The sequence below is a fragment of the Platichthys flesus genome, chromosome 12 (assembly GCF_949316205.1).
Source record: "Platichthys flesus chromosome 12, fPlaFle2.1, whole genome shotgun sequence".
Classification (NCBI taxonomy): Eukaryota; Metazoa; Chordata; class Actinopteri; order Pleuronectiformes; family Pleuronectidae; genus Platichthys; species Platichthys flesus.
This window is the reverse complement of record NC_084956.1, coordinates 10,878,340-10,905,812: the sequence shown is the minus strand read 5'-3', so window position 1 is coordinate 10,905,812 and position 27,473 is coordinate 10,878,340. Positions and strand designations below refer to the sequence as shown.

At 42.7% G+C, this 27,473-nt stretch overlaps 1 protein-coding gene across 1 annotated transcript; it reads left to right on the top strand.

The window, feature by feature from the left end:
- The first annotated feature begins 1,838 nt into the window (after positions 1–1,838).
- Positions 1,839–27,473, top strand: loxl4 (lysyl oxidase-like 4). Its single transcript, XM_062400403.1, has 15 exons — positions 1,839–1,894; positions 3,336–3,674; positions 4,602–4,903; positions 4,988–5,196; positions 12,996–13,034; positions 13,618–13,831; positions 13,931–14,108; positions 18,663–18,817; positions 18,911–19,078; positions 19,396–19,558; positions 19,649–19,892; positions 20,887–21,002; positions 21,319–21,455; positions 24,050–24,161; positions 24,742–27,473. The coding sequence occupies exons 2-15, from the start codon at positions 3,356–3,358 to the stop codon at positions 24,810–24,812; spliced, it is 2,427 nt and encodes an 808-aa protein (XP_062256387.1). The 5' UTR covers positions 1,839–1,894; positions 3,336–3,355; the 3' UTR covers positions 24,813–27,473.

Below are 27,473 nucleotides of genomic sequence, written 5' to 3'. Positions count from 1 at the left end.
GTGTGTGTGTGTGTGTGTGTGTGTCTACATGCTCCTATATCGCCTCTCTGAAAGTAAAAGCATTATGAAAGCCTGAAGAGACGGCGGTTGGGGTGAGCATGGGGAGGTGCTGTGTCGTTTGAAAAGGCACTTGTTTATTGTTGGAGAGCGTGTATTTATTTCATGCCTCCACAGATTGTGGGTTAAGGGCAGAGCCGGCTCGGTCGGCGTAATTAGAGAGGTGGAAAGGGAGCAAGAGAGAGAGAGAGAGAGAGTTGCTTCGCTCAGATACTCTATAACACTCTCTCTCTCTCTCACACACACACACACACACATCCACTGAGCTGTTAAGTATTGGCACATAGGCAGGGACACCTGTCTAGTCTAGTTTAATTAGTCTGATATGCAACAGTGCATCACAAGGTATAATGGAGGGATGTCACACACAGCACAGAGCAATGATGTTTGTATTTTTAACCTCAGCAGCCTCTTTTTTCACTTTTCCTTTTTCCTCCCACCCCTCTCTTTCCTCTCCCCGTCGGCCTTGGAGATCCCTCTGATTTGGGACCTGCTAATAGGGGGTCTGCTCTTCCTGTTCGGGGTTTACAACTCAGGGAGGGCCCACCATCTTGCCACCCAGTTGCACCAATTACAGCTTCAAAAGCGTTTAGCAAGGGTCTGAGACCACCATCAAACGTTACAGTATGTGCAATTTTTTACACCCTTTAGGAAATCAGAATACAAAGTGTGTTTACGGTGTTAGTCGATGATTTGGTTGCTACCGCCCCTGTCACAACTGTAATTTCTCATGCCTATGAATAACCCGCTGCCTAGAAAAAGGTACCCGCTGAGGTTTACGTGAACAACTCAAGTACAGTTTATCAACACAACACCCCGAGGCCCAACATTTCCATGTTGCTAAATTGGTCCCGAATCCTCCTGAAATGGCTCAAAACACAAATAAACAAGTTTGGAACATGTAGAAAGAACTGAGTAGGAACCTGAGCGGGATGAGGGCCGAGCACTGAAGTGACCCCGACCGCGAACAGGACTTTTCCCTCATCCTTTAAATCTGAATCTACACTGATGAGTTAAATCTTTATGCTTTCTATACCATAATGACACGTTATGCTGTAGTAACATAAACCTGGGCAGGGGTGGTAAAGGCATGTTCTCATAAGTCACGTTCACCGTAGCTACGGTGAGGCTGGGCCTTTTTTAGAGTCGGTGGTTTGCGGCCATCTCAACAAGGAAATATCTACCCTGTGGTACAGGGAGCTTCTTTAAGACACTTGGAACTTGATGTTTGAAAACTATTCTGGATGCTGAGTCCTTCCTGTGGGTTACATTTACACACGTTCACCGCAAAGCTGCGCGATTGTGTAAGGCCTCTTCAGCCTATCAGAGAAGAGCAGAGCGGAGAAGCCCAGAGTAAAACACAGGATTTGATTTCAATGAAATTAAACTGATACAAGTGTGTTTGACGTCCTGGGATACTAAACATCTTGAAACACAATTTAACAAGAAATCTCTGAAAAGAAAGAAACAGAATGAGTCAAAATGGCAAGTTTCCCATCAAGGGAAAGAACCTGCGACTTTGATTCTTTTAGATTTCACAGGACCGTTGTTGTTGCTTTATCTAATAAATCAGCCTTACGTATGCAGCGTGTGAATTAAGTCAATACTCTACTGTAAAAGCAAAAGAGTCCTCGAGGGAGCGAGAGCCCAGGAGGAGGGAGGGAGGCAGGGAGGGAGGCAGGGAGGGAGGCAGGGAGGGAGGCAGGGAGGGATATAGGGAGAAGGAGGGAGGAAGGGAGGATTGACTAAGGAGAGCATTTAGTTGACACACTCCTTCACTCAGTCACTCTCCCCTAGGCAGTGACGTCCTGCACTGCAAGCATCTGCTGCCGGCCAGGTGAGCTGACTTTCACTTTAACTTCTCCTGAAGGGAAAACTAGAGTTGGATTTTTATCAGTTATTTTTATATTCTGTGTTTTTATTATTTAAATACAAATGTATGTAACAGGTGTTTTAAGAGGTTGTAGGACACATGTTGCTTTCCTCCTCTCCCGATACTTTAAATTATAATCATTTTTAAAGTTGTTAGCTGTAAAGCAAAGACTTCAAGCATTTAGAACTAATTTAATGTTTGTTTTATCCCTGAATTAAGCAGTAAATATATAAAGTGCAAGGCTTTACGGAATAGAAGCTACTGTGATTTATTCAATTTGCTTCCTGCAGCTGCTCGTTGTTTGTTTGCCCCTTTGTTATTTCATCCCCCACAGTGGAAAAATGAGATTTCTGTGTATATATATTTTGTGCTCAGTGCAGTGTCGTCCTGCGGCCTGCAGTGTCATGGTGTATCAGCATCTGTCTCCACCGCTGCCCTCTAGTTTAGCTGCGACACTTGTTCGCCCCGAGTTAAAACACTGCCTTCATGTTTCTGTCTGGTTAGTTTGCCTCGGGGGATGTTTGTTCATGTGAATTGCATAACAAACTCGAGCGGGTGAAATTATATGCTGTGCCTCCGCTTGACATGAGAGAAAAGTACTTGATTTTATGGGCCTCCACTGCGTCATTGTGCGATTTATCTGGCACCCAGTGGTTGATATCAAAAGCTGGAATACAACATGTCAGGTATCCCTCTGATTATGAATCGATAGCCTCGTGTTTTCAGGACCTCACTGGTTTCTTGTGAGCAGCATGGAGCGCACAGGATGTTTTCTAGTGCAGGAGTAGACTATCTGAACTTTTTTGTCCAGAGGATGTCACCATTGGTCCATTGCTTACTGTTGTGGACTCGTGTTAAAGGAATTACTTTACTCTGGATGGGTTAAAAAGAATTACTTTCTCTTCGAGTGTTATAGTTCTAATCAATGTTCTGCTGTCGCCTCCTGAATCTAGGCTGAAAACTAAGGTGGACAAAGTGTTTGCCTTCAGGGCCCAAATAAAGCTCTGGAATGTATTGCGAGAGAAATTAAAGCTGTAGTCTCACTAAAAACATATATATATATATATATATTTTATAAACAGTATATACCTGAATTTACTTGAGGTTTATTTCTAATATTATTTATATTATCATTATTATAATATTATCCTTTTGTGTTTTAACCATTTGTTTTCTGGTGGGCAGCACTAAGTACTCTGTTGAAAAGTACTAAAGTATTTATTATTTATTCAGGATGCACTTAAAATGGATGATAGACAAAGCCCAAAAAAAAAACTTTGGCTTTGTAGGCTGCTAGCTTGATTGGTTAATTAATACATTAATTGAGTAAACTGGTGACAAATAAATAATACAATTGTGTAATTAATAATTAGTAGAGTAAACTAACGAAGATCTCTACCTGCAGGCCCCCTCCTCTCAGTCAGGATGACCCAGACCCTCTTCCTCAGCTTCTTCCTCCTCCTACCCGCGCTGCTCTCCCTGTGCGGCCCTGCGTACGCAGATCCTCGCCGGGCCACCTCGCCTCTGCACAGGTCGCCACGCGCGCCCGCCGCCAAAGTGCGCCTGGCGGGCAACTTTGCGCGGGAGCTGAACGAGGGCCGCGTGGAGGTGCTGCACAACAACACGTGGGGCACCGTGTGCGACGACGAGGTCAACATCAAGCTGGCCAACGTGGTGTGCCAAGAGCTGGGCTACCAGAGTGGCATAACGTGGGCCCACAGCGCCAAGTACGGAGAAGGAGAGGGTGAGAGAGCACTTCCTGTATCTAAATAATAAATACACCAAATGTTACCGATGGAAGGTCAAAGGTCACTTTCACCCATGAACGACCAAAGCCTGCTCAATATGATTGGTCAAACTACTTTGGCTCCAAATGACAGCAAAGTAAAAGACGGGGCCTCTTAATTTAGTTTTCGTACAACGGGAGGAGGTTGGGACACATCGTCCATTTTTACATACAGGACATGATTGGAACACAGCCATCTGCGTGGTATTAATTCCACCTGTGCATTTTCCTGCTATTACAAGTGAAAATGTCTGCTCTGGAGGAGGCCCATCAGATTAACAAAGTCATTTAACAGATTTAAGGCTTAGACTCAGTGGTAGGCATCCACACACGACCGTTTAATCTCCTCCCAAACTTCCATGCTGCAGCGTACGTGCACCACAACTCATTAAGTGCACGGCTTCATGAAAAGACCACCAATTTAGACATCCAAAATAACTAACATCATAAAGTGACAAAGATAACTTGTAGTGGGATTGGTGTCTACGTCTTGTTAAGGTCGCCCGGCAGGCTGGCAGAGCAAATATATGGGCCGAAAAAAGGGCATTTGTTCTAGAATAATGACAGCGTTCACTCTGCCAGAGTTGTGCAACACTTGCTTTGGTTTATGGACATTCTTTACTGCTGCTTTTAAATCCAAATTAAAGAGAAGGTTGAGTGGATTTAAAGAGTAGGATCTACAGCACCCTGCTTTGTAATATACCGTGTATCTACTGCTAATCACGCCGCAAAGGTGCAACCCTAAATCAGCGTGCCAGTAAAAGTCAAGTGTAGGGTGTTAAGGGACTGATTCCAGCCCCGGTTCAGATGCATTGCCCCGACTGTCTATTGGACAATCAATAAAAAATTACAACGAAGGGGGTAATGAATTGTTTCTTTCACAAGGCCCAATATGGATGGATAATGTTCGCTGTGAAGGCTCGGAGAAGTCCCTAAAGGACTGCAAACACAACGGCTGGGGGGTGAACGACTGTAAACACTCCGAAGACTTGGGGGTGGTGTGCACGCCCGAGCGCAGGCTGAACCAGACGGCCAGTAGGGGCTACACTGCTGCCATCAGGCCCAACGGCAGCCCCGCCCCCCAGTGGCAGGGACAGGTGGCCACCCGGAGGCATCCAGGATATGGCTACTACGGAAACGGACATCCGGCTGAGGTCCCACGGTTCCAGAGACACCACCAGAACCAGGTACACCAGTTCGCTTTTGATCCGTCTCTGTGGTATTCTTACACAGACATTTAACTGCAGGTGCGATGTGTTTTCTCCCTCAAGGGCAAGGTGCGAATCGAGGAGGTCCGTCTTCGTCCCATCCTAATGGCTACCAAGAAGAAGAACCTGATCACGGAGGGTGTGGTGGAAGTGAGGCATGCTGGGAGATGGAGGCAGGTCTGTGACCAGGGTTGGAGTCTCAACAGCAGCCGGGTTGTGTGCGGGATGCTTGGCTTTCCTGAGGCCACGCAACACAACGTCAGAACATACAAGTGAGTGTGAATACCCCCTGCAGTTGCTTTTAGGAACTGGAGGTATTGAATTACAAACCATTTGGCCCCTGACTGTATTTTCAGAATGGAAGCATGCTCTGCCGTTCAGCCCCTTGTTAAATGAATAAAAACACATCCTCAAAAGAAATAAACCCAACAACGGTGGCATCCTGTTAGGAGCCTGGTTGAATAAAGGCATTTTGTTTGCCTTATCTTCTTCGCCCAGCTACTTCTCCTCCGTGTCCTGCTTCACTCCCCCCTCCCCTCCTCATCCTCAGGATGATGATAAAGGGATCCCTGTCCCCTCTCCGCTGCCCTTCATCTCCTCCTCTCTCTAGGCAGATCAACTCTCATCACCTCATTGCCTCTTGCTCACTCTCGTTCCCAGTGTCTCTCCGATGCTATCTTCAGGTTGCAGGTCTCAGACAAACAGCCTCACTTTCATTTTTTTTTTTGGTCCAATACCGAGGTGTAATATCAGCTGGTGATTTTACTTTAACTGTCCCATCAATAGCATGTGTTCGACGGTTAGCTATTGGAGAGTGGGATGAGGATCTGGGTGAAGCGACCGGTCTTGTTGGCCTGAGGCTTGAGCTCTGCATCTCTTCACATTTAATCTAAAAGCCTGTGGAGTGCTGTGTGACGTTACTACAAATACCTTTCTGAATAAAACACTAGGGGAAATGTTATTAAAACCAGAGAATAATAGACTTAGGCTTCCATTAGCCATAGTTTATGTACTTGTGGCATATTCTTTGATAATCAATGCTACAGACATATTTTGGTTCAGAGAACATTTTGAAAGTTTGAAAACTAGTTTGCTTCTTTCCAAGAGTTAGATGAGAAGACACTACTCTGATGCCTGTATGGTAAACATGTAGCTGCTGTACCAGTGGCAGTTTGCTTACTTAAGCATAGAGGCTGGAAATAGGCCTGATAGGTCGGTTTTGTCACCTTTGGATGTAGTCTATTTTCTAGACTACTCTGCTATTTCCAGCTGCAGCACTGAGAAATATGGGGACACTTGTTTCATCTATCTCTTGACAGGAAACCAAATCAAAATATCTTTCAAAATGTCCAATTTTTACTTTTTTTAAAGTGTAAAGGTTCGATATCTCTAGCACGTACGTACACTTGGCCTCCATGTACAAACAGTGACACATAATACATTGTCCCTAGCTGTCTCCTTTCACCGCACTGACACTAACTTACATTTCCTCTCCTTTTCACTGCTAAAGAAAAAAGAAAGAAAAACATTGACAGTGGTTTAGGGAAGGCTCTGCTCAAACACACCACATGAAGCGGACCACACATTAGCAGAGAAACACTCCAGTGCTATTATGAGAATAAATAGTGTCGGAACATTCGCTGTCCTCAGTGGAAGGGGTACCCGGTTGGATTTTCTTCCTCCCGGAGAGCTGCCGGCCATAGGTGATTCACAGTTCAGCCATTCCTTCCCTCTCCTGGCCTGAGTTACTCTGACTCAACTGAGGACAGACCGCAACATCTGCTCCGTACTCTAGGTGCTAGATCCCTTGTGCTACTGAAGCGCTGTAACCGCTGAGGGGGTAAATTATTTGTTTAATAGACTTTTCTAACTTTTTAATGACTTAACAAACTGCCCCCGTTGGAGCGCACACACTCACTTAAAGTGTTTCTGCATTGCCCTTGAGTTAAGCTATCTCCATTGAAGTGGATGTTATTGGGAACACGGTGGAGCCATAACTGGATTCTATTGTTGGAGGAGGACATCATCGGGCATCATATCTTCAGCAATAAAAGGTCCTCCGAGTGGGCTGTCGTTGAACAGCCTGGCCTGACTCTGTTCACAGTCGGCACTGGATCATTTATTAGAACAAGGTTTCCCCGCATTGCAGGGCTGTGACCCTTCTCATGCCTCGCTTTGATTTTCAATTACAGTGCAGGAGCAGTAGTGACAGTTAAGTGACGAGTTACACAGGTAGATTTGGATGACTACAACACAAAGACTGTATATAAAAGATGGAAGACACATCTCCACTTCATCCCTCTATTCATAGATGAAGCCAAAATATCCCAAATACGATGCCATCTTGCACATTTGGTGCCATAGTCTGCGCAGTTTCCAAGTCCCGCCGTTAAACTACACCAATCGCATCTTAGCTGTCAATCATGACATTTGTTTACCTAATTTTGACTGCATCGAATAACTAATTAAAACCAGAAAGATGAAATATATCAGTAAGATAACCTACAACTAGAATGACAAAGAGTCGGGGTCATACCGCCGCAAAGGTCCAACTGATTCAGTCAAACTGTACCTGAATCTTTTTCATCAAGATCTACGGATTATCCCCCTGAGAAAATGGTGAAAACCAATTTCGCAATGTTAGAAGAAAGTAATCCAGACCCGCACACAAATGTAATGGATTCTTCCCTGACCCATACCGCATCCTTCCACCAAGGTTCGTGGAAATACATTGAGCTGTTTATGTGTAATTTTGCTCACAAACAAACATACAAACCAAACAACCAACAAAGAGACAGGATGAAAACTTAATATCCTTGGCTGAGATATAGACAAAAGACATCTATGATAAGAATTAACTTGATTTGTACTTTTACTTTTTTGTTTGGTCCATGCCCCATCTATTAACACGGAGGAGGCAAGGTTATTGACTTATAATGCAGCCAGTCACCAGGCGGTGATCGAGACACTCTGGCTTCACTTCTTGGCAGCAGTCACGTCCTCCATCTTTATTCACAGTCTATGCTGCGTCACAAGAGATTTGGCTGCTGACCATGAAGAGAGAGAGAGAGGGCTGCGGCAGCCTGAAGGTCTTGGCGTGACGCCTGCAGGGTTGTGACGGTCGTGATTTGATACTCTCGGTTTGCCCGTCCAGAGTCTGACCTTCTGTTTTGCTGAAGCCTGAACCACGATGATATGTTTGTTTCCAAACTCCGAACCTGTTTTTGTTCCCCACAGATGCAAATCAGTTATCTCTCACTGCATGTTGTTGACCCCAGACTGGTTCAAGGTGTGCACATGCCTCAGTATATAGCTTTTGGTTTGTAAAGTCAGGATAGGGTGGGATGTTTTTTTAAACTGACATTAGCAATCAGAGGAAAATGTGAAAAACGGCTCATTCTGATTCATCTGTGGAATTATGGTTACTTGAAGGTTTAAATGTGAACAAAATCCTATAGGTTGTGTACGAAATCCCCCCCTCACTCCCTATTACCTACCTCCTGATTCTATATAGAGAACTATGTAGTGAGCTCTCGGGCAAAGAAATTAAACAACCTTTTGGACGCTACTCTGCTTATTTTTCTGTGTCGGTAATGACGTCGTTGTCACAGGATTATGACGTACGACAACGGTGGAAAAACCCATAGGAAAAAAAACAACAAGTATCAATAATTTAATTTAAAAACAACATCTTTAAATGTAGAAATAAACTTGTTTCCCTAAGTTTGGCTTGCGATGGGCCACCCTGCTTGTATTTACATTCATAAGACAGGTCGGGCTGTTCCTGCTGCCCAGCTCAGTTAGTGACCATTGGTTGAACACTGTTTTTCATGATGCATTATGGGAAACATTCTGCCGTTATATATGCTATAAAAAACTTCAGTAAACATTCAGACACCTCTACAAAATGGCGAGCTCACAATACAGTGATCAGTGAGTGCTTTCGGACCCAGAAACAACATAATGTTCAGTTTTCATGTAACATCGTCCACTTTCGCCAAAACAGCTCAGGATTGTGAAACACGATTTGACCAAATTGAGCCAGAGACACGCCCCCCATGTTCCTCCACCTTGCCCCCAAGTCTCACAGTCCATTCTCAGAAAATCCCAGATCACTGCCTCGTCTCTTGGCTCCCCGTGTCTCTTGGATGAGACTCTGAAGATGCTGTAATTACAGGTTGGTCAGGACCAAGGCTCTCCAGGGTTTCTGCTGAGAGTGAAAAAACACCCCCAATTATAGCTGTGAGAGAGAATAAGACAGAGTTAGTGCACGGGGAAGAATAGGATAAGAGGAGCAAGAGGGCGATGGAGAGAGAGAGAGAGAGAGAGAGAGAACAGCAGCAGCAGTCATACGAGCCTGATTTTTGCTTGCGCTGGTGAAATATGTCCAATTACAGCAGCCGTTTGCAGCTGTGTCAGCAGCTGTCTGTCTTCCTCTGTCACCGTGGTGATTTGGGGACTTAACCCGGCATTTTATGTTTAATTATGTTTCAGCTGAGATCTTCCGGTGAGGGTATCATTTCCAGGCTTTTGGGTGACATTTTGTGTGACCAGGGCTGGTTTTCCTGTCTGATGTCTGTGTCATCTTCCTCAGGGACCTTCTCTCTAATTTAATCCCCAATCTTATAATTTCTGTATGCATGCCAGTGGCCATTTGTGTGGTATGGTCACTCTGGGCTTGAATATTTAGTAACTATTTCGACATGCAAGATCCTTTTCATAGATACAATATACAATAATATTTCATATAAGCTTCAATATGCTCTATATGATGAAATAATGTATTACATGCACCTTTGTTTTATCTACAAATCTAATTTAAAATGTAATTTACCCCTAGTAAAGGGTATAAAAGGATTTCACCAATTTTCAATGTTTTTAAAAGGACCAAACTATAATACAAGATAGATCATGATAGCATCCAAACATGTTGTGTTTTCTGCTGCAAGAAGATTTTGTTCACTACAGTAAACAAGGCCTCCTTGTGGCAATAATACTTCAAAGCAAACAAATGATGTGATCATGATTTCCTCTGGGAGATTCTAAAAAATATTAATAGAATTTTTCAGGCATGTTTTTATTTTTTACCATTAAAACAAGAAGATCTAGAAGTAACACCAGTTAGTGTCAGAGTGATTGTGATAAAACACACACACAGTGGTGTAATGCTTGTCTTCTAACAGGCGGGTGGGACTCCCTGACTTAAGCCTCTGTTCTCTTGGCTCCACAACAAGTGCAGGACTCAGTGTTTGGTTAAGCACGACTGATGAATGCTACGCTGCAGCAAAACTAACTAATTCTGAGGCTGACTATTCACCGCATCAGCAGAAATCCTCTCATACTGTCCACACCACAGCTACTGCCTCTGGTATGGTAATAGCCATATAGCCATTTTAACTTAGAGAAGGACCTATTAATAGTTATGTGTTAAAAAAGTGAGATTTATGCATTTTATTGTTATTTAATGAAACTTAATGGTAAGATGCAGTACTGTGATCGAGTCAAATGAAAGAGATGAAGGTATCATTTATAGACTGGTTAGTCCTGCTGGTTTCTGAAGAGGGAAAATTGTTTGCTCATTGGTCTGAGGGGAGGTCACAAACAAGTCACAGACATGTTTGCCTTATGGGAAAATGTGTGTGTGTGTGTGCGTGTTTGTGTGTGTGTGTGTGTGTGTCTGTCATCCAATGTCATGCAGGCGTGCAGAACCACATGGTAGAACCATTTAATATATATTTACAAGACACTGTAAAAAAATAAGCGTTAAATTATATACAATGTGTCATAGGCAGTTTACAGCAGGTCTTGTGTCATTGCTTTATTTAGAGCCATGAACGTGTCAAACAGTCAAAGTAACTTTGAAGAGAAGCCGTAGATTTCATCCACACATGTTCCCGATTTAAACACTCCATGGTGTATTAGTGTTGCAAACGGGCCAAAGAAATGACCTTAAGTCTACTTCCAAATAGCTTCTGCAGGTTTGCACAAATATGGCTGGAATGAAGGTTTTTCTCGTTTTCTAAAACTCAGCCACATAAAGTTTTTTTTTTCCGGTGCCAAATACAAATATTTGGAGGAGAGGTCTCCTCTGGTCCACTGACTGCTCGCAGAATCGGCAAACAAGTCGTTACCTGATTTCGGAAAGTGCACACTCAGCAGCCCGTGACTTCACACAACCGTCCACATCACGTCCATAACAATGATGCTCTTGATTCCAACACTGAGGACCAGTTTGTTTTTAATGTTCCCTGCTCTAACGTAAAGGGAATGTCGAGAGCTCGTGTCAGAAATACAAATATTGACCCGTCTCTGCTTTCATACATGAGGCATGTTTTAATGAACATTTCTTCACTGTAGCCAAAAAAGCCAGAAAACCATTAGAGCATTTCCCAGCTGGGATCAGAGGTGGGAAGTAACAAAGTAAAAGTACTCTGTTACAGTATTTAAGTCGATTTTTCCTTTACTACAACTTTTCAACTTTTACTCTATACATTTGAACACAAATATCTGTTCTTTACTCTGCTTACATTTTCAAAACAGGATCGTTCTTTTTCTTTTGAAATCATTTGTCATCGAGTGCAGGTTCCCCAACACCTAGACACATTTTAAACTGAATGGAAAATAACACAGAAAGAATTAGTCCTTCTTGTATATCTATCAGGGAATATAACACACAACATAACTACCATGGAAGAAGGTGGAGATAGAGCCAACATCGCTGATAACATCGACAACAACGACATTTAAATTAAGATGAACTTATGTGAAGTAGTAGTGGTTTAAGTTACAAAACGGCTTTCAGAAGGGAACTTATTACTTTAATACTTTTTTCAGTACATTTCAGAGCCTGTACTTTAATACTTTTACTTGAGTAAAGAGGTTGAATCAGTACTTATATTTTTACTTGAGTCATTTCTAACACTAGTATCTGTACTTCTACTTAAGTAAGGAATGTGTGTATACTTTTGCCAACACAGCTCCGAAATTAAACTGGGAAATGTGTGTGTTTGTGTGTGTGTGTGTGTTTGTGTGTGTTTGTGTGTATCTCTGAGTGTTTTGCAGTAATTCATGTGAATGTTGGTGCATGCTCTTTGCAGTGGATTTTGTGGAAGTCCTGGCACGAGCTGGCACATCTGCTCTGTGTGTCTGCCAAGAGAACAGAAGGCTTTCCTCTCCGTCGCTCTCTCGAGTCAGCCAGACAAACTTCTGTTTGGTTCTGGCACTTTCTCTCAGACGCGCGGCATGCCAGAGTTTTTGTTTGTACACTGTGCTTGGTCAAACCCTGTTTTCCCAGAAATGTTGTACATCAGTGATGTTGAATGTTTTGGATTTTTTTTTGGGACTATGTGTGTCTTTGAAGGTTAACAACAAAAATACCTTGTGGGTTCTTTTTGAAAATCCTTTTAAAGTCCTTACATCCCGTCGTTATGTACAAATATCTTTTATATTGCATCGACCAATGGAAAAATTCTTACATTCAAAGGCTCTTTGTTACTTTAATTTAATATAAAGGTGGCGGATGTGGTTAAAGTTGCTCAGCACATTCCTGTTTGAACACTTGTCCTTATGTTGGTGGTTACAGGAAGTGCTTGTGCCCTATGGCTCAGGAACATATGATACACTGTCCATTTACCCTAAACATAAACACTGTAAATAGCAGGCAGCCCAAATTCCAGATGGAAATATACACTGCTGAAGCTGTAAAGAAAGAAAGACGGACAGGAAACTGCCGGAAGGAAACGAGAGAAATGCATTCTTCCTACAGCTATACGAACTCATTCTGGTTTATACAAAGAAGTTATATTTGGAGCGGTGTGATTAATTTTATTTTAGATAAACTCAATGTCTGAGCCGTATTTTAAGCCAGTACGTGTGTTTGTGCTACTACTCACCGGGGCAGGTTCCATATAAAAAAGCAGATTTGACAGTATATTTTACAGTCTCTACCTTTGTCTGCAGAAATCGTTCTCCCAGCTCACCTCACAGTGATTTGCGTGTGTCTCTGTATCTTTGCAAATACACAGACCCGATAAAGCTAACATCTATCTCTGTTTCTTTAATTCTCTCACAGGAAAATATGGGATACCAAGGTGGCAGATCCCTCAACGAGGTAATAAAATGTTTTCACGGCCTCATTTGACCGTTTTATAACTGTGAGATACTGGCCCACGTGTGTAGTTAAACTTTATTCAAAGGTCTTAAAAATCTATTTTCTCATTCAGCTTCTTACTGTGAATGATGAGATCCGACTTGGGCAAAAATAAAAGCAACATTAGAATCAAACTGTGATGAAGGTGTTGTAGAACTTCATTGTGTTACTAGTAAAGACTATCAGATCTAATCAACAGTCCTGATGAAATAGCAGAGTTTTGAGTGTTAAATATTAACTTAACATTAAGCAATGACGTACTTATACTCAAACTTTGATTGCTGCTAATAAAAGTTGGAGTAGGTCTTATTTCCTGCGTTACTGAGCAATAATTCCATAATTCAGCATGATGTAAATCAATGAATCTGACATACATGCATCTGCCCCTCCTCGTCTGGGCAGAGAGCCTCCATTCCAAAAATGTCGTACAGAACATCCTGGGGATTTCGAACCATTAGCATAGCATAGCATTAATATTTAAGTCATTAAACAAGGGGACTTAAAGTATATAGTTCCAAAGACCTACTTTCTCCTTTTTTTCCAGATTGAGCGTCATGGCAAAGAAGAAGGGATTCTGGGTAGAGAAGGTTCACTGTCTTGGTACCGAGAACACCTTATCTGAGTGTCATGCTCAGCTGTCAATCCCCCGTAGTCCCACCCCTTGTAAGAACGGGAGACATGCAGTCATCAAGTGTGTACCTGGACCCCAGTTTGCCCGCATGTCCTCAGGACGACCCCAGGCCCCCTATCCAGCTGTGGTAAGACTATCAAAGTTTGTTCTAGACAACCACAACACATTAAAGTGTGTCAAAAAACAGTTATTAACTGAGTTATTTTCCCTTTGCTGCACTGTACAGCCTGTGCGTTTGAAGGCAGGCCCCAGGCTGGGCGAGGGTCGTGTGGAGGTGCTACGAGACGGTAAATGGGGGACCATCGTGGACCATATGTGGGAGCGCACTGCAGCCAGTGTGGTGTGCAGAGAACTGGGCTTTGGTTCAGCCCAGGACGCCCTGCAAGGAGCCTTCATGGGCCAAGGTGAGACGCAGAGACACAGCTCAATCTGGAAATTCTGAAAAAAAACACGTCTTTATCTCGTTGTTTTGAGTCTGCGGTTTGGATGTTTGAATGTGTTTATCGTGCGTCACGGTTCTCCAGAGGCAGGGAGACTTTCCCCGGTCGTTTGCTTCTCTGAGACACCACACCTGTCTGCCCCAATCTGATATGCACTCGCGTCTCAATCTTTCGATGATTGTCACCATGCGATTCTGCAAATGTGTTGATTCCAGTATCTCCCACTATGCCAGGACTACCAGCTGCACTAACACCATGCACATGTGCACACATACACACTCACACACAAAGTGTACTACTATAAGCCGCGGTGATTTATATGGTGGTTTGGTAACTTAAGCCACAGGCAAAATCTTGCAAGCTTCAAGCGAGCTTTTCATTCACTCGCTGAGTGTTGCGGTCTTTTTCTTTGAATTTCAAACTTCCAGCTTTTGGTGACGCAGAGGTTCAGTCTGTAACCAGCTGCACCAGTAGCATCCCCACCCTGTGGAGATGTGAGAACGGCTTCCCAAAGTCTCTGGCCAGAGTGCAGTCTCTAATCGTGCTGATCGAGATGAAATGTGGGAGGACAGTCTGCTGATGTAGCTGCTCAGTTGTTCATGAATAGGATATTTTTGTTTGTGTTGGATTAGTTTCTATTTCCTTTTATCCTCCTTACTTTCTGTAGATGATGTCAGTAATGCTTCCTTTCTTTTCGACGAGTCTAACAGAATTAACATCTAGTTTAGAGACTTCACACCCATTCACGTCTGGTTTCAATTGGCACCTTCATTTGTCAGATCAGGGTTCAGCTTCATCGTGGATCAAACCGTCTGAGTCTGACGTGTATAATTGTCAGGAGAAGCCAAGAAGCTTTCAATCTTCTACCTAGAATAGGTTTGTGGCAGGTTGGAACCACAAAGCTGCAGTTTCATGATTGTGTGTGTTTGTGTTTGTGTGTGTGTGTGTGTGTGTGTGTGTGTGTCTGCGTATGTGTGTGTCTGCGTGTGTCTGAGTGGACTACATGTATATAATACAATCTCAGAATTATAATATTTAGATGTGGCTGTGCAGCTAAGGTTTGGTTTGACAAGTGGCAGGTTTAGCCTCCACTTTTCCTGTCTCACCCCTGGAAATGCAGGTTTCCTATAGCATGTGTCCTGTGTGGCTGACTCACTTGAGGCCCTGCTCTTGTTACTGGGCAGACAGAGCTCTGGACACTTGACTTCCTCTTGCCCTTGAAACTCAAATTAAACTGAAATGTTTTAGTGAAAAATGTGTCGAGGATGTCTCAGGCATCTGAGCTAACTGACACTTTGGTGATTTTGTTAGCAAAGTAGAAACTTGGGGAAATAATGCTTATGTGGATGAACTATTTGAATTCTCCAACCAGTAGATGCATTTGAATTTGCATACAACAGATGAATGTGGTTATAAAAATACTAATAGTCTAAGTCATGGTTCTAATAGAAGATTATAGTGACTTACTGTATCTTTTGTCCACGTTTTCATCATGCGACAAGACTCTCATTCAATTTATCAGCAATTCTTCTCAATGATCTCCCGCAAACAACCTAGAATTGTTTTCATTAGTTGATAGAAATGGAGTTAAAGCTGAATGAAGTATACATTCTTGTGTCTGGTTGATCTGGTGAACATTGTTCTGTAGCGCCAACTGGAGGGGATGACTTGGAACAGGTTGTGTCCATGATGTAAGAGGTCTGCAAGGATTTTTCCCTGCCTGTTTCATGACCTATGATGCAGTTTGTGAACTGCAGTCATTGACGTTAAGAGGGAGAAATGCACTGTTTGGACTGTTCATGTTGTATTATTAAGATTTATTACCAAGCAATTACTGCTTCTGTCACATATTGGAAATTATATAACTATCTACTGCGTGAAATACATTAGAATTATGACTGAATTGACTTCAGATTGACTCATCACCAAACTATGTTCTTATTTTCTGTCATTATTGAAACAATTAATGAAAGAAATATATATTAAATAACCACACTCACTGATCAACATCCACCTTAACCAGGCCTGTTTGCACATAACATTGATGCACAAGCATGAACCAAAAATAGCAGGTGCACTTAGAGAAGCCCACTCAGTCTGTGCGCCGATGACCTACCGCTTTGTATTTGCATGATTAAAATAGGGCCCTGACTGAACTTCACATACATGTGCACAGAAACTCTTTTCTCTCAAACACTCAGCCATCGCAGGACGATCAGACTTCAAAGTCGTCTCACAGCTTCCTTTTCTATAACACAAGTCTGTTTGACATTTTCCCGGGACGTATAATTTTCCATGTGCTCTGAAGGCCACATAAACACAGGCTTATATATCGCTGGAAACGTCCCAAATTAGACTCTTTGATGGAGCCAGACCTCACTGAGAAAGACGTCCTGAAAGAGGGGATTGTTTAAAATGTTGTTTTGTGCAAATGTGTCATTTGTGTGTTCATAGTTAATCCTTTTATTCTCTTTAAAATCATTGTTTTAAAATCACTATTTCTCTTTTTTGATAAGATGGACACTGTGGTTCTTGCTTCCTGTTAGCACGTGAGGAAGAAACAAGATTTCTGTCTAATCTGTCAGGCAGCCGTCTCTCTAACAGCAGGACCTGACAGGAGAGAGTGGAATTATTCATGTGATAAGCGAATGTGATAAAGGTCGTAGACAGTCTGGCCACTCAGAGACTTCTAATGTGGTCTCCCTTATCAGATTTGTGGCACAAACACAGCTTGTAACTTGTTAACCAGGTTTTTTTTAAAAGAAACAATATTTTGATGCAGATTGGCTTCTACCATTTAAAAAAAAAAAACAGGGGCAGACACATCTATTTACAAACTCCACATGATTTAGTAATTGGCTGAGAGGCAGCTCTAAGTGATGACAAGACGTTTTTTTTGTTGGAGGCGTAGAAAGAGGAGTTGCATGGAAAGAAAAACACAACACGCACTATATTAATGTGCCTAAAAGAGTGTAATTTCAGAGAGGAAAAGAACAGGGTTTCCCTTGTAACCACTAACCAACTATTTGTGCTATTCTCAACAAGAATGTGACCGACGTTACTGTTTCCATCCCCTGAGAAGAATTTTTAACATTTGTCCAAATGATCTGTTGCATCTGCCAATTCAAATTACACGGGGATGGAGCTCAACCTTTTTCTTGTAAAGACTCAATTTAAGACGCCACATTTACATCACGTCTCGTTATAGCTCTCATAGTTGTATCTGCTTTTTTTTTATGTTCGATCGTTTGGGAAATTGATGTTCAGGGGGAATCAAAAGGAGGAAAATATTCAAATCTTTGCTCATACTCCATCTGCCAGTGCTCCCATCATCACCATCAGTGTTTTAAATTACAGGGACAATGTTTCTATTTCCTTGCTTGACCAAGATTGGTATTTCACTGTGTAATTTTGTGTAAAGCACATAGACATGCAGTGCACTATACATACATAAGAGACTGAAACACCCTGCATGTGTGTCTGTTGCAGTGCATGTAAAGTGTGTGTATGTGTGTGGCCAATTTTCTTGGAATTTATTTCAGGCTTTCGTGGATTTCCCAAACGAAGGTTTAAATACAACGTGTCACTTTTCATTTTGAGCGTCCCTCCGCCGGGCCCCATGTTTGTCTTGAAAACTTAAACAGTGGGAGTTTGGATCTAGTTTGCGGCCTCCGCCATGCAGATAGAGGCAGGAGTGGTTGAGATGTGTCATTTTCATATGTATGAACCCACACATGGTGACCAGCATGGGAGCAGGCCTTCAATCTACCAAAACCAACACAGAGACAGATGGGGTTAGGCTGCAGTTTGGTCTCCACCATTTCAATCAACTTCCTCTTAATCCGTCTTTGTTGGGTTTTCTCTCTTTCCCCCGGTTTTTGTGGTTTTGGTGTGTGTTTATTTCAATGCTACCCGATTTCTAGCCTTGCAGTTTGCGCCTTTTGTTTTAAGAAAACACTGCAGCCATAGTTTGTTCTGTGTTTTCTCACTCCGCCATCATTATGGCTGCAGCTGTTTGCCTTCAGAGAACCATAAGCTGTTTTTTCCCCACACTGATCTTGTTTGTTGTTGTTCACAAATGAGCTGGTTTTAAACAACCACCCAAACTAGTGAAAGTCTCTTATTTTGTAGGTGCAGATTTGGCCTTATTTGTTCACTCGGGCTGGCGGACTACACACAGCGTTGTTGCTGTTGTTGTTGTGCCAACAGCAGAGCAACAGAATGGTGGTAATGATGTGTGACAGATCCCCAAAGTAGATGCTGGTGCTGCTGCTTTGCTTGCAGGAGCATTTTGTCAAGACAGATAGGAACTTTTCATTGTTGGATTGACGCTAAAGCGGAGAAAGCTCATTCGAGTGAAGGAAATACAGAGCCTGACTTGTATGTGTGTGCGTTCCCTGTGTGATAAAGTCTACCGATGACGTTATAGATACAGTGGGTGGCCTCCTGTGCTCTCCCTGCATATTTTTGCCACCATTGTCTTTCAGTCCACCACATCTCCTCCTCCTTCTGCTTCAGGTACCGGACCGATCCATATGAACAGTGTCCAGTGTATGGGATCAGAACGCTCCATCCTGGACTGCTACTTCCAGGAAGTCCAGCCATGGACTTTCAAGCATACCCAGGATGCCTCAGTACGCTGCAACATCCCTAAGACCGGCATAGAGAACACGGTATGGACACTACATCATCACAAGCCATGCACATATGAGGTGTTATTGATAATGCTTCATCCATTTAATTCCTTTTGTTTAATGGATATCTAGGTGCGGCTTTCTGGTGGTAGACTCGCATCAGAGGGCCGTGTGGAGGTGTTGATGGAGGCCGGGGGTCGTAAGCGCTGGGGCTCCGTCTGTAGTGAGAACTGGGGCATCAACGAGGCCATGGTGGTGTGCAGACAGCTCGGCCTGGGCTTTGCTGCCAGTGCTCATCAGGTAACAACTCCACCCCCCAAACAATACAACATCCATAACTGACAGCGGGACAGTTATGGTCCCTCCTCCAAACCAATTAGTGTAATTTTGAGAATGTCAAAAATAGTTTGTTCAGAGGCATCAATCGTTCAAGACTTGTCAAGATCCCATCAGCAGTGTCTGAGTTATTGATTCCAGAATAAACAAACAGATGTTTAAACAAATCAACACGCAGAGACCAATCCATAGTCACAGCCCCTGTATAACAAAAAGCTACTCACTACTCACTCACTGATAGAAAACCAAACAAACTTCCTAAGACACCTTCCCTTTGACAGGACACGTGGTACTGGACCGGAGAACCAAGCTCTGCTGAATTGATCCTCAGTGGAACTCATTGTGTGGGCACAGAATTCTCAATTCAGCAATGTCGTCGCAACAACCACGTCCACTGTCCCCGCGGAGGTGGTACCAAGGCTGCCGGGGTCAGCTGTTCGGAAAGTAAGTGATACCTTTGTCTTGAAGCTCCAAAACTTCTCCACTGGTTCTGTTTTAATCCTAACGTAACCTCTTACATCTGACCTGCTTTAGCGGCTCCTGACCTTGTTCTGGACGCCCAACTGGTCCAGGAGACAGCCTACCTGGAAGACCGACCTCTCCACCTGCTGTCCTGTGCCAACGAGGAGAACTGTCTGTCCTCGTCTGCTGCCAGGATGAACTGGCCTTATGGCCACCGACGCCTGCTGCGCTTCTCTTCTCGCATCATGAACCTTGGTCGATCCGATTTCAGACCCAAATCTACGAAAGAGACCTGGACCTGGCACCAGTGTCACAGGTATATCATCGCAAGAGAGTTTATGGAGGTTGTTTTTTGCTTGGTTTGGCTGCTGCTGTGAAAACAACCATTTAAATAATTGCTCTATGTGGGATGGTGCAGTTACCCTTGCTGTGTTTTTGGTAGAGTTGTGGTTTAGAATGTCCTGGATACAGGTGAGCTGTTGTTTTTACTCAAAAATATTTTGGACAAACACCTGTTCTTGGTTTAAAATTGCATAACAGCGCAAAAGAGTTATGCTTAATTTAATTGCATGCAATTGCCCACAGGAACGAAAACACGTTACAACTGTGCTCATGCGAAGTGACGAGGGGGTTCTGCACCTAGCATGCAACATGGGCATTAAACATAGGGTCTTTGTTTGTCACGTGGCCTCAGCATCTTGTATCCATTCGTTATTAAAGGATGACATATTGTCCTCAAGTCTACTCCAAACACATTCCTCTCTGCCTCTCAGTTTATTCCACAGTAAGTTAGTTTCCTGTCAGATGACGAGAGCACGTTCAGGCCTGTCGTCTTGAGAGAAGAAGGAGTCATTTGAAGCCCCACAGTGTCGTCTGTGTGAGATGTATCTCAGGGAGTTGCGGGTGACTCCAAACAGAGTTGTCATCTCTCCAGATTCATTAGCCACGCCACGTGTCCATGGAAATGACGGTTGAGCCGATCCAGTGACCACAGGTTGAGTGTGATACAAAGGACAGGGTGGCCCACGCACAGCCAGGTCCGCCCCAGTTTGTTGCAACAACACATCAGAGCCATGCATGTGTGTTTCAAAGCCCTCCATTCACTCAGCATGAGTGCACTGCGCCAACCGAGCTGCCGCTGAAACAAGCCTCTAAGAGAGAGGTGTTGCGGTGACACCCACGCTCGTGTTCAAGCAGTGAGGTCATTAGGCTACAAGCCATAGGGAGCCAGTGTTCCGTTAGTGTAAATGCACACACTTACAGACATACACACAAACACACACACACTGACTTATCCTCTTTCGTCCCAGGCACTACCACAGCATCGAGGTGTTCACACATTACGACCTGCTGACTCTGAATGGCACGAGGGTTGCAGAGGGACACAAGGCCAGTTTCTGTCTGGAGGACACGTATTGCCCTGATGGTAATGTTCACCACTATTCATTAGTCCCAGTGAAGTACTCCTTCCTATTAGAGACAGGAAATTAACATCAGTATTCTAGGGCCAGCCATTTAGAGTTTTACTTTGTGGTTAATGTATTAGATCGCAGCTGTTGTTGTTTGTTCATTCTCCATTTACTTGTTATATTACGGATGAAACAGCTCATGTGAAAAGGCAGTGCTCACATGTCGTCTAGCATAATTCAGTAAGCTCTTAAAAATAACTGGGAAGTTAAATGAGCTCTGATGTTGTGATTGATAATGTTGTTGATGTGTGTGTGTGTGTGTGTGTGTCTTAGGAGTCCAGAAGCGGTTCTCCTGCTATAACATGGGTGACCAGGGTATTTCCGTAGGCTGCTGGGATACCTATCGCCACGACATTGACTGTCAGTGGGTTGATGTGACGGATGTAAGGCCTGGAGACTACATCTTTCAGGTCAGAACTCATTTCATGTCACTTATTTCCCATTTTTTGTGTGTAATTTGGATATTAAATCCAATCAGCCAATGATTGGATTTAATATCTTGTGGGCTTTCCAAGTTGACATCTTTGTCTTTCTCTTCTACGAGCATGGCACCTCTTTTTTTCCCTGAGTTAATTGTATTTTTTCTTTACGTATTAAAAACCTCATCAACATGCCCACTAACTAGCTTTCTCACGTGGGCTAATGCTCAAATTTTTGAAACAGTGTACCAGGGGGCTGAAAGGAAACGTTCCACATAATATTTGACACCTCTGACTTGGTAATTTGCGTTCTCACATACAACCCTTCCGAAACAAATTTGGAAATTGTCCATTCTACAGCGAGTCTAGTAGTTGTCAAACACAACATCTGATAAAAGCTATAATGTGACATCTTGACACAGGTTAAGCAAACAAGAAGTTGTATCCTCATTAATCAGCTAAAGAGGTGCCGTTGGTGTTTATAGAGAGCTAGGCTAGCCTTTTCTCCTTGTTTGCTGCATTTCTGCTAAGCTAACTGGCTCCTGGACAGTCTTAAATTTAGCATACAGGTTTGAAAGGTATCAATCTTCTCATCTAACTCTCAACAAGAAATCTAATAACATAGGATTTCAGTTGGTGAGAAAGAAGTTCAAGGTTCAATTAAACTTCCTCATGGCCATTCAGCGCCTCAGTCATTCCTGGGGTCAATCAGTCGAGGCCACTGCGGCTTCCTAGATTAAACACATCAAGGACTCCATCCCCCGTAATGTATTTCCTTCTACATACCCATCATGGTATGCAGCAGTCCTCGGATGTTAGCATGCTGCCAATTATACCCGAGCTGTGAAAGAATGTCACTACCCAGTTTTTGTCTGAGAGATCACACTCAGTCTTAGTAATTACACTCCTCATACACTCTATTGAAGATGGATTTATTTAATTTACTCATAATAGATGTGACACACTCATATATATAAACACATAGTTCCGAGAAGATGTATTTTAAGCCGGTCGAGCGGGGTGTAATTATAAAGTGGTACATTGCTACAGGACAATGTGGAGGCGGAAAAAAAGGGATGAATGATAGAGGAGGGCAGAAATGGTGTTTAGATAAACGAGAGGATGAAATTGGATGAGGTGCTGGAGGTGAAAAGGTCAGGGTCATCTGAGGAGAGAGGAGAAACGTCCGCCGAGCAGGGTGTTCGTGTGGGCTGCAGCCGAGGAAAAATACAAACAGCTTTCTGAGCAGCTCTCCTCCTCTCTGCTGTGTGATTTCATTTATCTAGTAAAGTACAGATGATGCCTGACTGTTCTGATCCCGGGCTTTACGCATAGGTTCTTCAGACCTAGCCTTGAACCACCCAGTGCTAATGAAACACACCAATTACACCAATTAACTATTGCCTCCCTTTAGTCAAGCAGCACCAAGTCAAACCCCCCTTCCATTAGAAACGGCTAATTTGCCACAGAGGAATTCCTCCTGCCCTGTTTTTATTTTTATTGCCACTTTCCCACTGAGCGACACATTCTGCCACTGAACCAGCCCCCTGCAAAGGCCCCAGACGCTCCACTTCAACACTGTAATTAGCCTACGAAAATTAAGAGACCGTTTTTGTGCATTCACTAAAAAATGTTCCTCTCTTTTTTTAGTGTAGCTTACGTTCCTTCTCCTCGTAGCTGTTTGTAACCTGTACTTAACGTGGGTGTAGCAGTTTACAGAGCAGCTATTAGAGTAAATGACTTCTCAGTATTATCAACAGGGCAGATTAAGAGAACGGTTGTATCAGCAGTTTTAGCGCTGCTCTTCCAATGACAGACTATTAGTACAGTGTATGGCCGCTCTGAAAGATAGACAGATTTCAGTCATAAACATATATGCATGCATAACAACTCTATTGCAAGAGACTTCAATTCAGTCCTTATTATCGCGTACCTACTTTAGTGTAGGGAGCAGGAGCTGGGGGCCGCACTGTGGTACAACCACAACCTTGTGTAACGTCTTGCGCTGCCAGTTGTCATGTTTCATGTGGGCTGAAGTGTCTTTGTTACATGTTTCCATACAAGTTATAAAATATTTAACAATGGCTTTTCCTTAAAGACCAGTCCGTATGAATTGTGCTTTGCATTCAATATGTGTTTAACCACCATGTTATTCAGGCCGTATGCTCTGCTACCCAGTAAGCCTCGTTCCAGTGTTGAGTTCATGGGAGCGAAAGCAATGTATCGCGGATTTATCTGGAGAAATAGGAATAATGTGAGGAAAACTCATCCAGCGTTTTATAGATGAGAGAGGGGTCGACTATAAACACAAAAGCCAGCCATGAGCGCTGTTTAATAGCGAGCGCTCTCAAAAGTTTACATCCAACTGGTGTTTATATCAAATGGTTTTCTCAGCGTGTAGAGAGGAGACTTGTTCCCTGTTTGCCCGTGAGTGGCTGAAGATGCAATATTAGATGTTAAACAACAAATTATGCATCGTGTTTCCTAATAAATTTCTCACATGAAACGCACAAGTGCAGGTCACAAGGTCAGAACGACTCCTTGAAGTAATGAATCAGACTCAGTATGATTGTACTGTTTTGCAGGTGGAAGTAAACCCTTCGATGGACATGGCCGAGTCTGACTTCATGAATAACGTCATGAGATGTCGGTGCAAATACGACGGCCACAGAGCTTACATGTATGGATGTCATGCAGGTGAGGACAGAAAACTGATTTCCTCCTTCTCATGTTATATTAATATCTCCCATCTTTTGTCACTGACTTTGTTTACATAAGCAACGATATCTTCCGATATCAACTCCGCAATAAGCAATAATCAAATCAAGACATGTGGAGGATTCCGACCTGGTCACATTATGGAGACATCATTACGTCCATGTCACATTATTGAGTCCTATTGGAGTTTTCATAGTATATTGCCAACTCTTTGATGACACGTTGCCTTGGTGTAAACAAGATGGAAAAACTGAGGTGTAGAAAGAAAACTCTTAAATGGTACATTATAGCTTTGATTGTACTGGGTTGGTGCTTTAAACCTGGAGGAATAACCTCAAGCTAAAGGGTGTAGTTAACGTAATAGTCTACGCTCTGTAACAGTTAACAGGAATATGAATGGAATATGGCAAGACATATAAACACCATAATCTGAATAATCCATTGTTCTGAATGAGGTAAATACTCAGAATATTGGGGTCCATGTAAATGTGGTCACTGATATGTTCGTCCGTCCGTCCGTCCGTCCGCCCCCCCCCCCCCCCCCCCCCCCCCCCCGCAGGTGATGCATACAGTGCGGAGATTGAAGACCTGTTCGAGCACCAGAGGCAAATCACCAACAACTTTGTGTAGCCCATCCCCGGAGCTCAGTACAGAGGCCTTCCAGTGGGGCCTGGAGACTACCCAGGGTGGGCTGAGGTCAATGGGTCCTGACTCTTGGGACCTTAGCACCCACAGTAACAGAGAACACACAAAAAATGGTGCCTGTTCATCTCCTTGGCAGACATGGATACTAACAGCATCATATCACAGCAGCGACCATCACAGAGACCCAACTCAAACAGCCAATGACAAACAGAGTGGGACAGGGGCTGCATGGCGCCACATGTTTTTCACTCTAGTTATGTAAGAAGCGTTAGGATACTGTTTCAAACTATACAGATTTTCTGTGAAAGTGGACTACTAGTAACTTAACTTAGTTATTCTAAAAGTATACGCATGAAAGACCTTAATGTTGCTATAACTAATGTGTCACAAGGATAGTGGACGTCATCATTACGCAAAAGGAAAAAACTGTGGGGAAAAAAATTATTATGACTTTGTGTAAGTTCTTTTGAAAAGGTTAATTTATTGCATTTGTAGCAAAAATTGTCTTTTTCCGATTTCTTTTTACTCATTTGATTACTTGTAACTGCTCTTGCACCGCACTTCAATGTTGGTGCTCTTTAAAACAAATTACTGTATCTATTACTGTTGTCCTATATTAACCTCACTACATTTCATGTGAACAGTGTTGTACAATGCATTCTGGGTAATTTTATTTTACAGTTATTTAGATATTTTATTTTTGCTTTGATATGAACAAAATCATTGTTTTTGTTAAAGTGTTGTTACACTTCCCATCTAGAGTAGAGACAAGAGAGAGATCAAAGGATTTGTATGGAACAAAGCACTTTATCTTTTAAACATCAGTATTCCGGTTTTGGCCCCACATTTCTTTAATTTGCTTCCAAATTAACTGTTGTTGCTGATGTTCACCCAAAAAAACAAGGTTTGTGTTTTCATAAGTTTTCATATTCAACGTATTATTTATGCTGTATCTTTATTTATTCATGGAGTTCACGCTCACACAGAATGCTCAGAAACGAGTTTGTTATTTTGCCATTCATTAACCATACTGGATATTTTTTGTTTTTATTACATAATTAACCAGGGTAAAAAAAGTGATTTCATACAATAGCTTGAGGATATAGTATTGTTTCAATAATGCAGATGAGTATTTTAATTTTATTTTTTATTTTACTGATTGAAACAACTGTAAGTGTACTCAGTGTCTCTCGCAGCCTCTCAGAAGGGAGGGGAAACCATGCTGACAAAACCACAGTATTGTGGTAGGTAGGCAGGCTGGGTTTTGAGAGCGTATAAAAAGCCTTTTAATTACGTCTGTTGGGTTAGACTTAAGGTTAAGGTTAGGGCCATAGCATGTGCTTTATAAAGAAACACTATAGAATTGTTACATGTGGAAATGGGTAAGGCCAGAATCTGGATTCCCATCTTCACTACTACAACTGATTTCAACTGAGAGATTCTAAGAGATTTAGCCAGGGAGGCGGCGACGGAAAGAAAGGATGAGAAAATTAAGACGGGGATGAAATTTGGAGAAAGACTTATACAGACGCGCAGTTTTTGTTTTTACAACCAGCGCTGCCTTTTTGTAGGCAGCCATATACGACGACCACAAGCTGGCATTTTCAGCTCCCCAACAAGAACAACATGTTTGTGTGCGAGAAAAAATAAACTCCTCAGTTCACGCTGCAACACAGTAAACAGTGGCCTTATTTTTTAACCAATGCTCCACTGGACTGTACCTCTCTACACTCTCTTTGCTGAATAAGTCCTTTTTTTTTTTTTCACACCAGACCAAACCATGATGCGAGTCCATGTTCTTTACAGCATGGGACTTGTGTTAATCATGTTGTTTTATACCATTAATGTGTTTGATGTGTTTGACTTATTGTCTCGGCGGTTAAACCTGTTAAGACGACGTCCAGTTTCCAGGACGCTCATAAAGACCCTCGTCAACTTAATTAATTTCCATAGCAGATTCTCTCCCCTCCTCATTGGCTTTTATGATTTTGACTCACCAACGTGATTTTGAGTTGTCGCTTTTGAAAAAAATGACAGAGTCAGCCCCGTTACTCAAGACTGTGGCTTCAAATGTCAGTAGATGGAGCTGAAAGTCTAAAATGAGTGTTTGCTGATAAACCCTTCTGTGTACAGTTCATGTTAACATATTACCATGGTCTATTCTGTGTGTTATTTAAAAATGATATGACATTCCATAGGTCAAGTTGGTTCATACTCACCACTCTCATCATATTACTGTATTTTTTAACTATGGCCAGTTACGCTTTTACTTTGTCTTAAAAACACTGAGAGTGTGCACTATACGTGGTGCTGATCAACAACTGTAGTCATAGAAAGCTGTGCTCTCAGGGACTTTGACCTCATCTACAGAGTAACAATTCTATTTCATGTGATGTGAATTTAGCTGTGATGCAAACACCATGACATCAAACGAGCGGGGAGCGTTTCGTTTTTCTTCTTTCTTGTCAGCGGTTTTATTGAAAATAATCTGTGCCCATGTTTATTTTGTGGTAGCAAACAAAATTGAGGAATGACAGTGATAAGCTTTGTTTAGTTTTCTCTGTTGAGATCAGTTGTGGCTATCGAGGACACACACTGGCTGAGTCCAAAGCTAGTTTCAGTTAAAGAGCAAATCACATTCATCAT

What these genes read in the sequence shown, in the direction of transcription:
- loxl4 (XM_062400403.1), top strand. Translation starts at nt 3,356, where the DNA reads ATGACCCAGACCCTCTTCCTCAGCTTCTTCCTCCTCCTACCCGCGCTG. An exon ending in AGAGACACCACCAGAACCAG is followed by an intron (nt 4,904 to 4,987) that starts GTACACCAGTTC and finishes TTCTCCCTCAAG; the next exon opens with GGCAAGGTGCGAATCGAGGA. An exon ending in TTGCTGCCAGTGCTCATCAG is followed by an intron (nt 19,079 to 19,395) that starts GTAACAACTCCA and finishes TCCCTTTGACAG; the next exon opens with GACACGTGGTACTGGACCGG.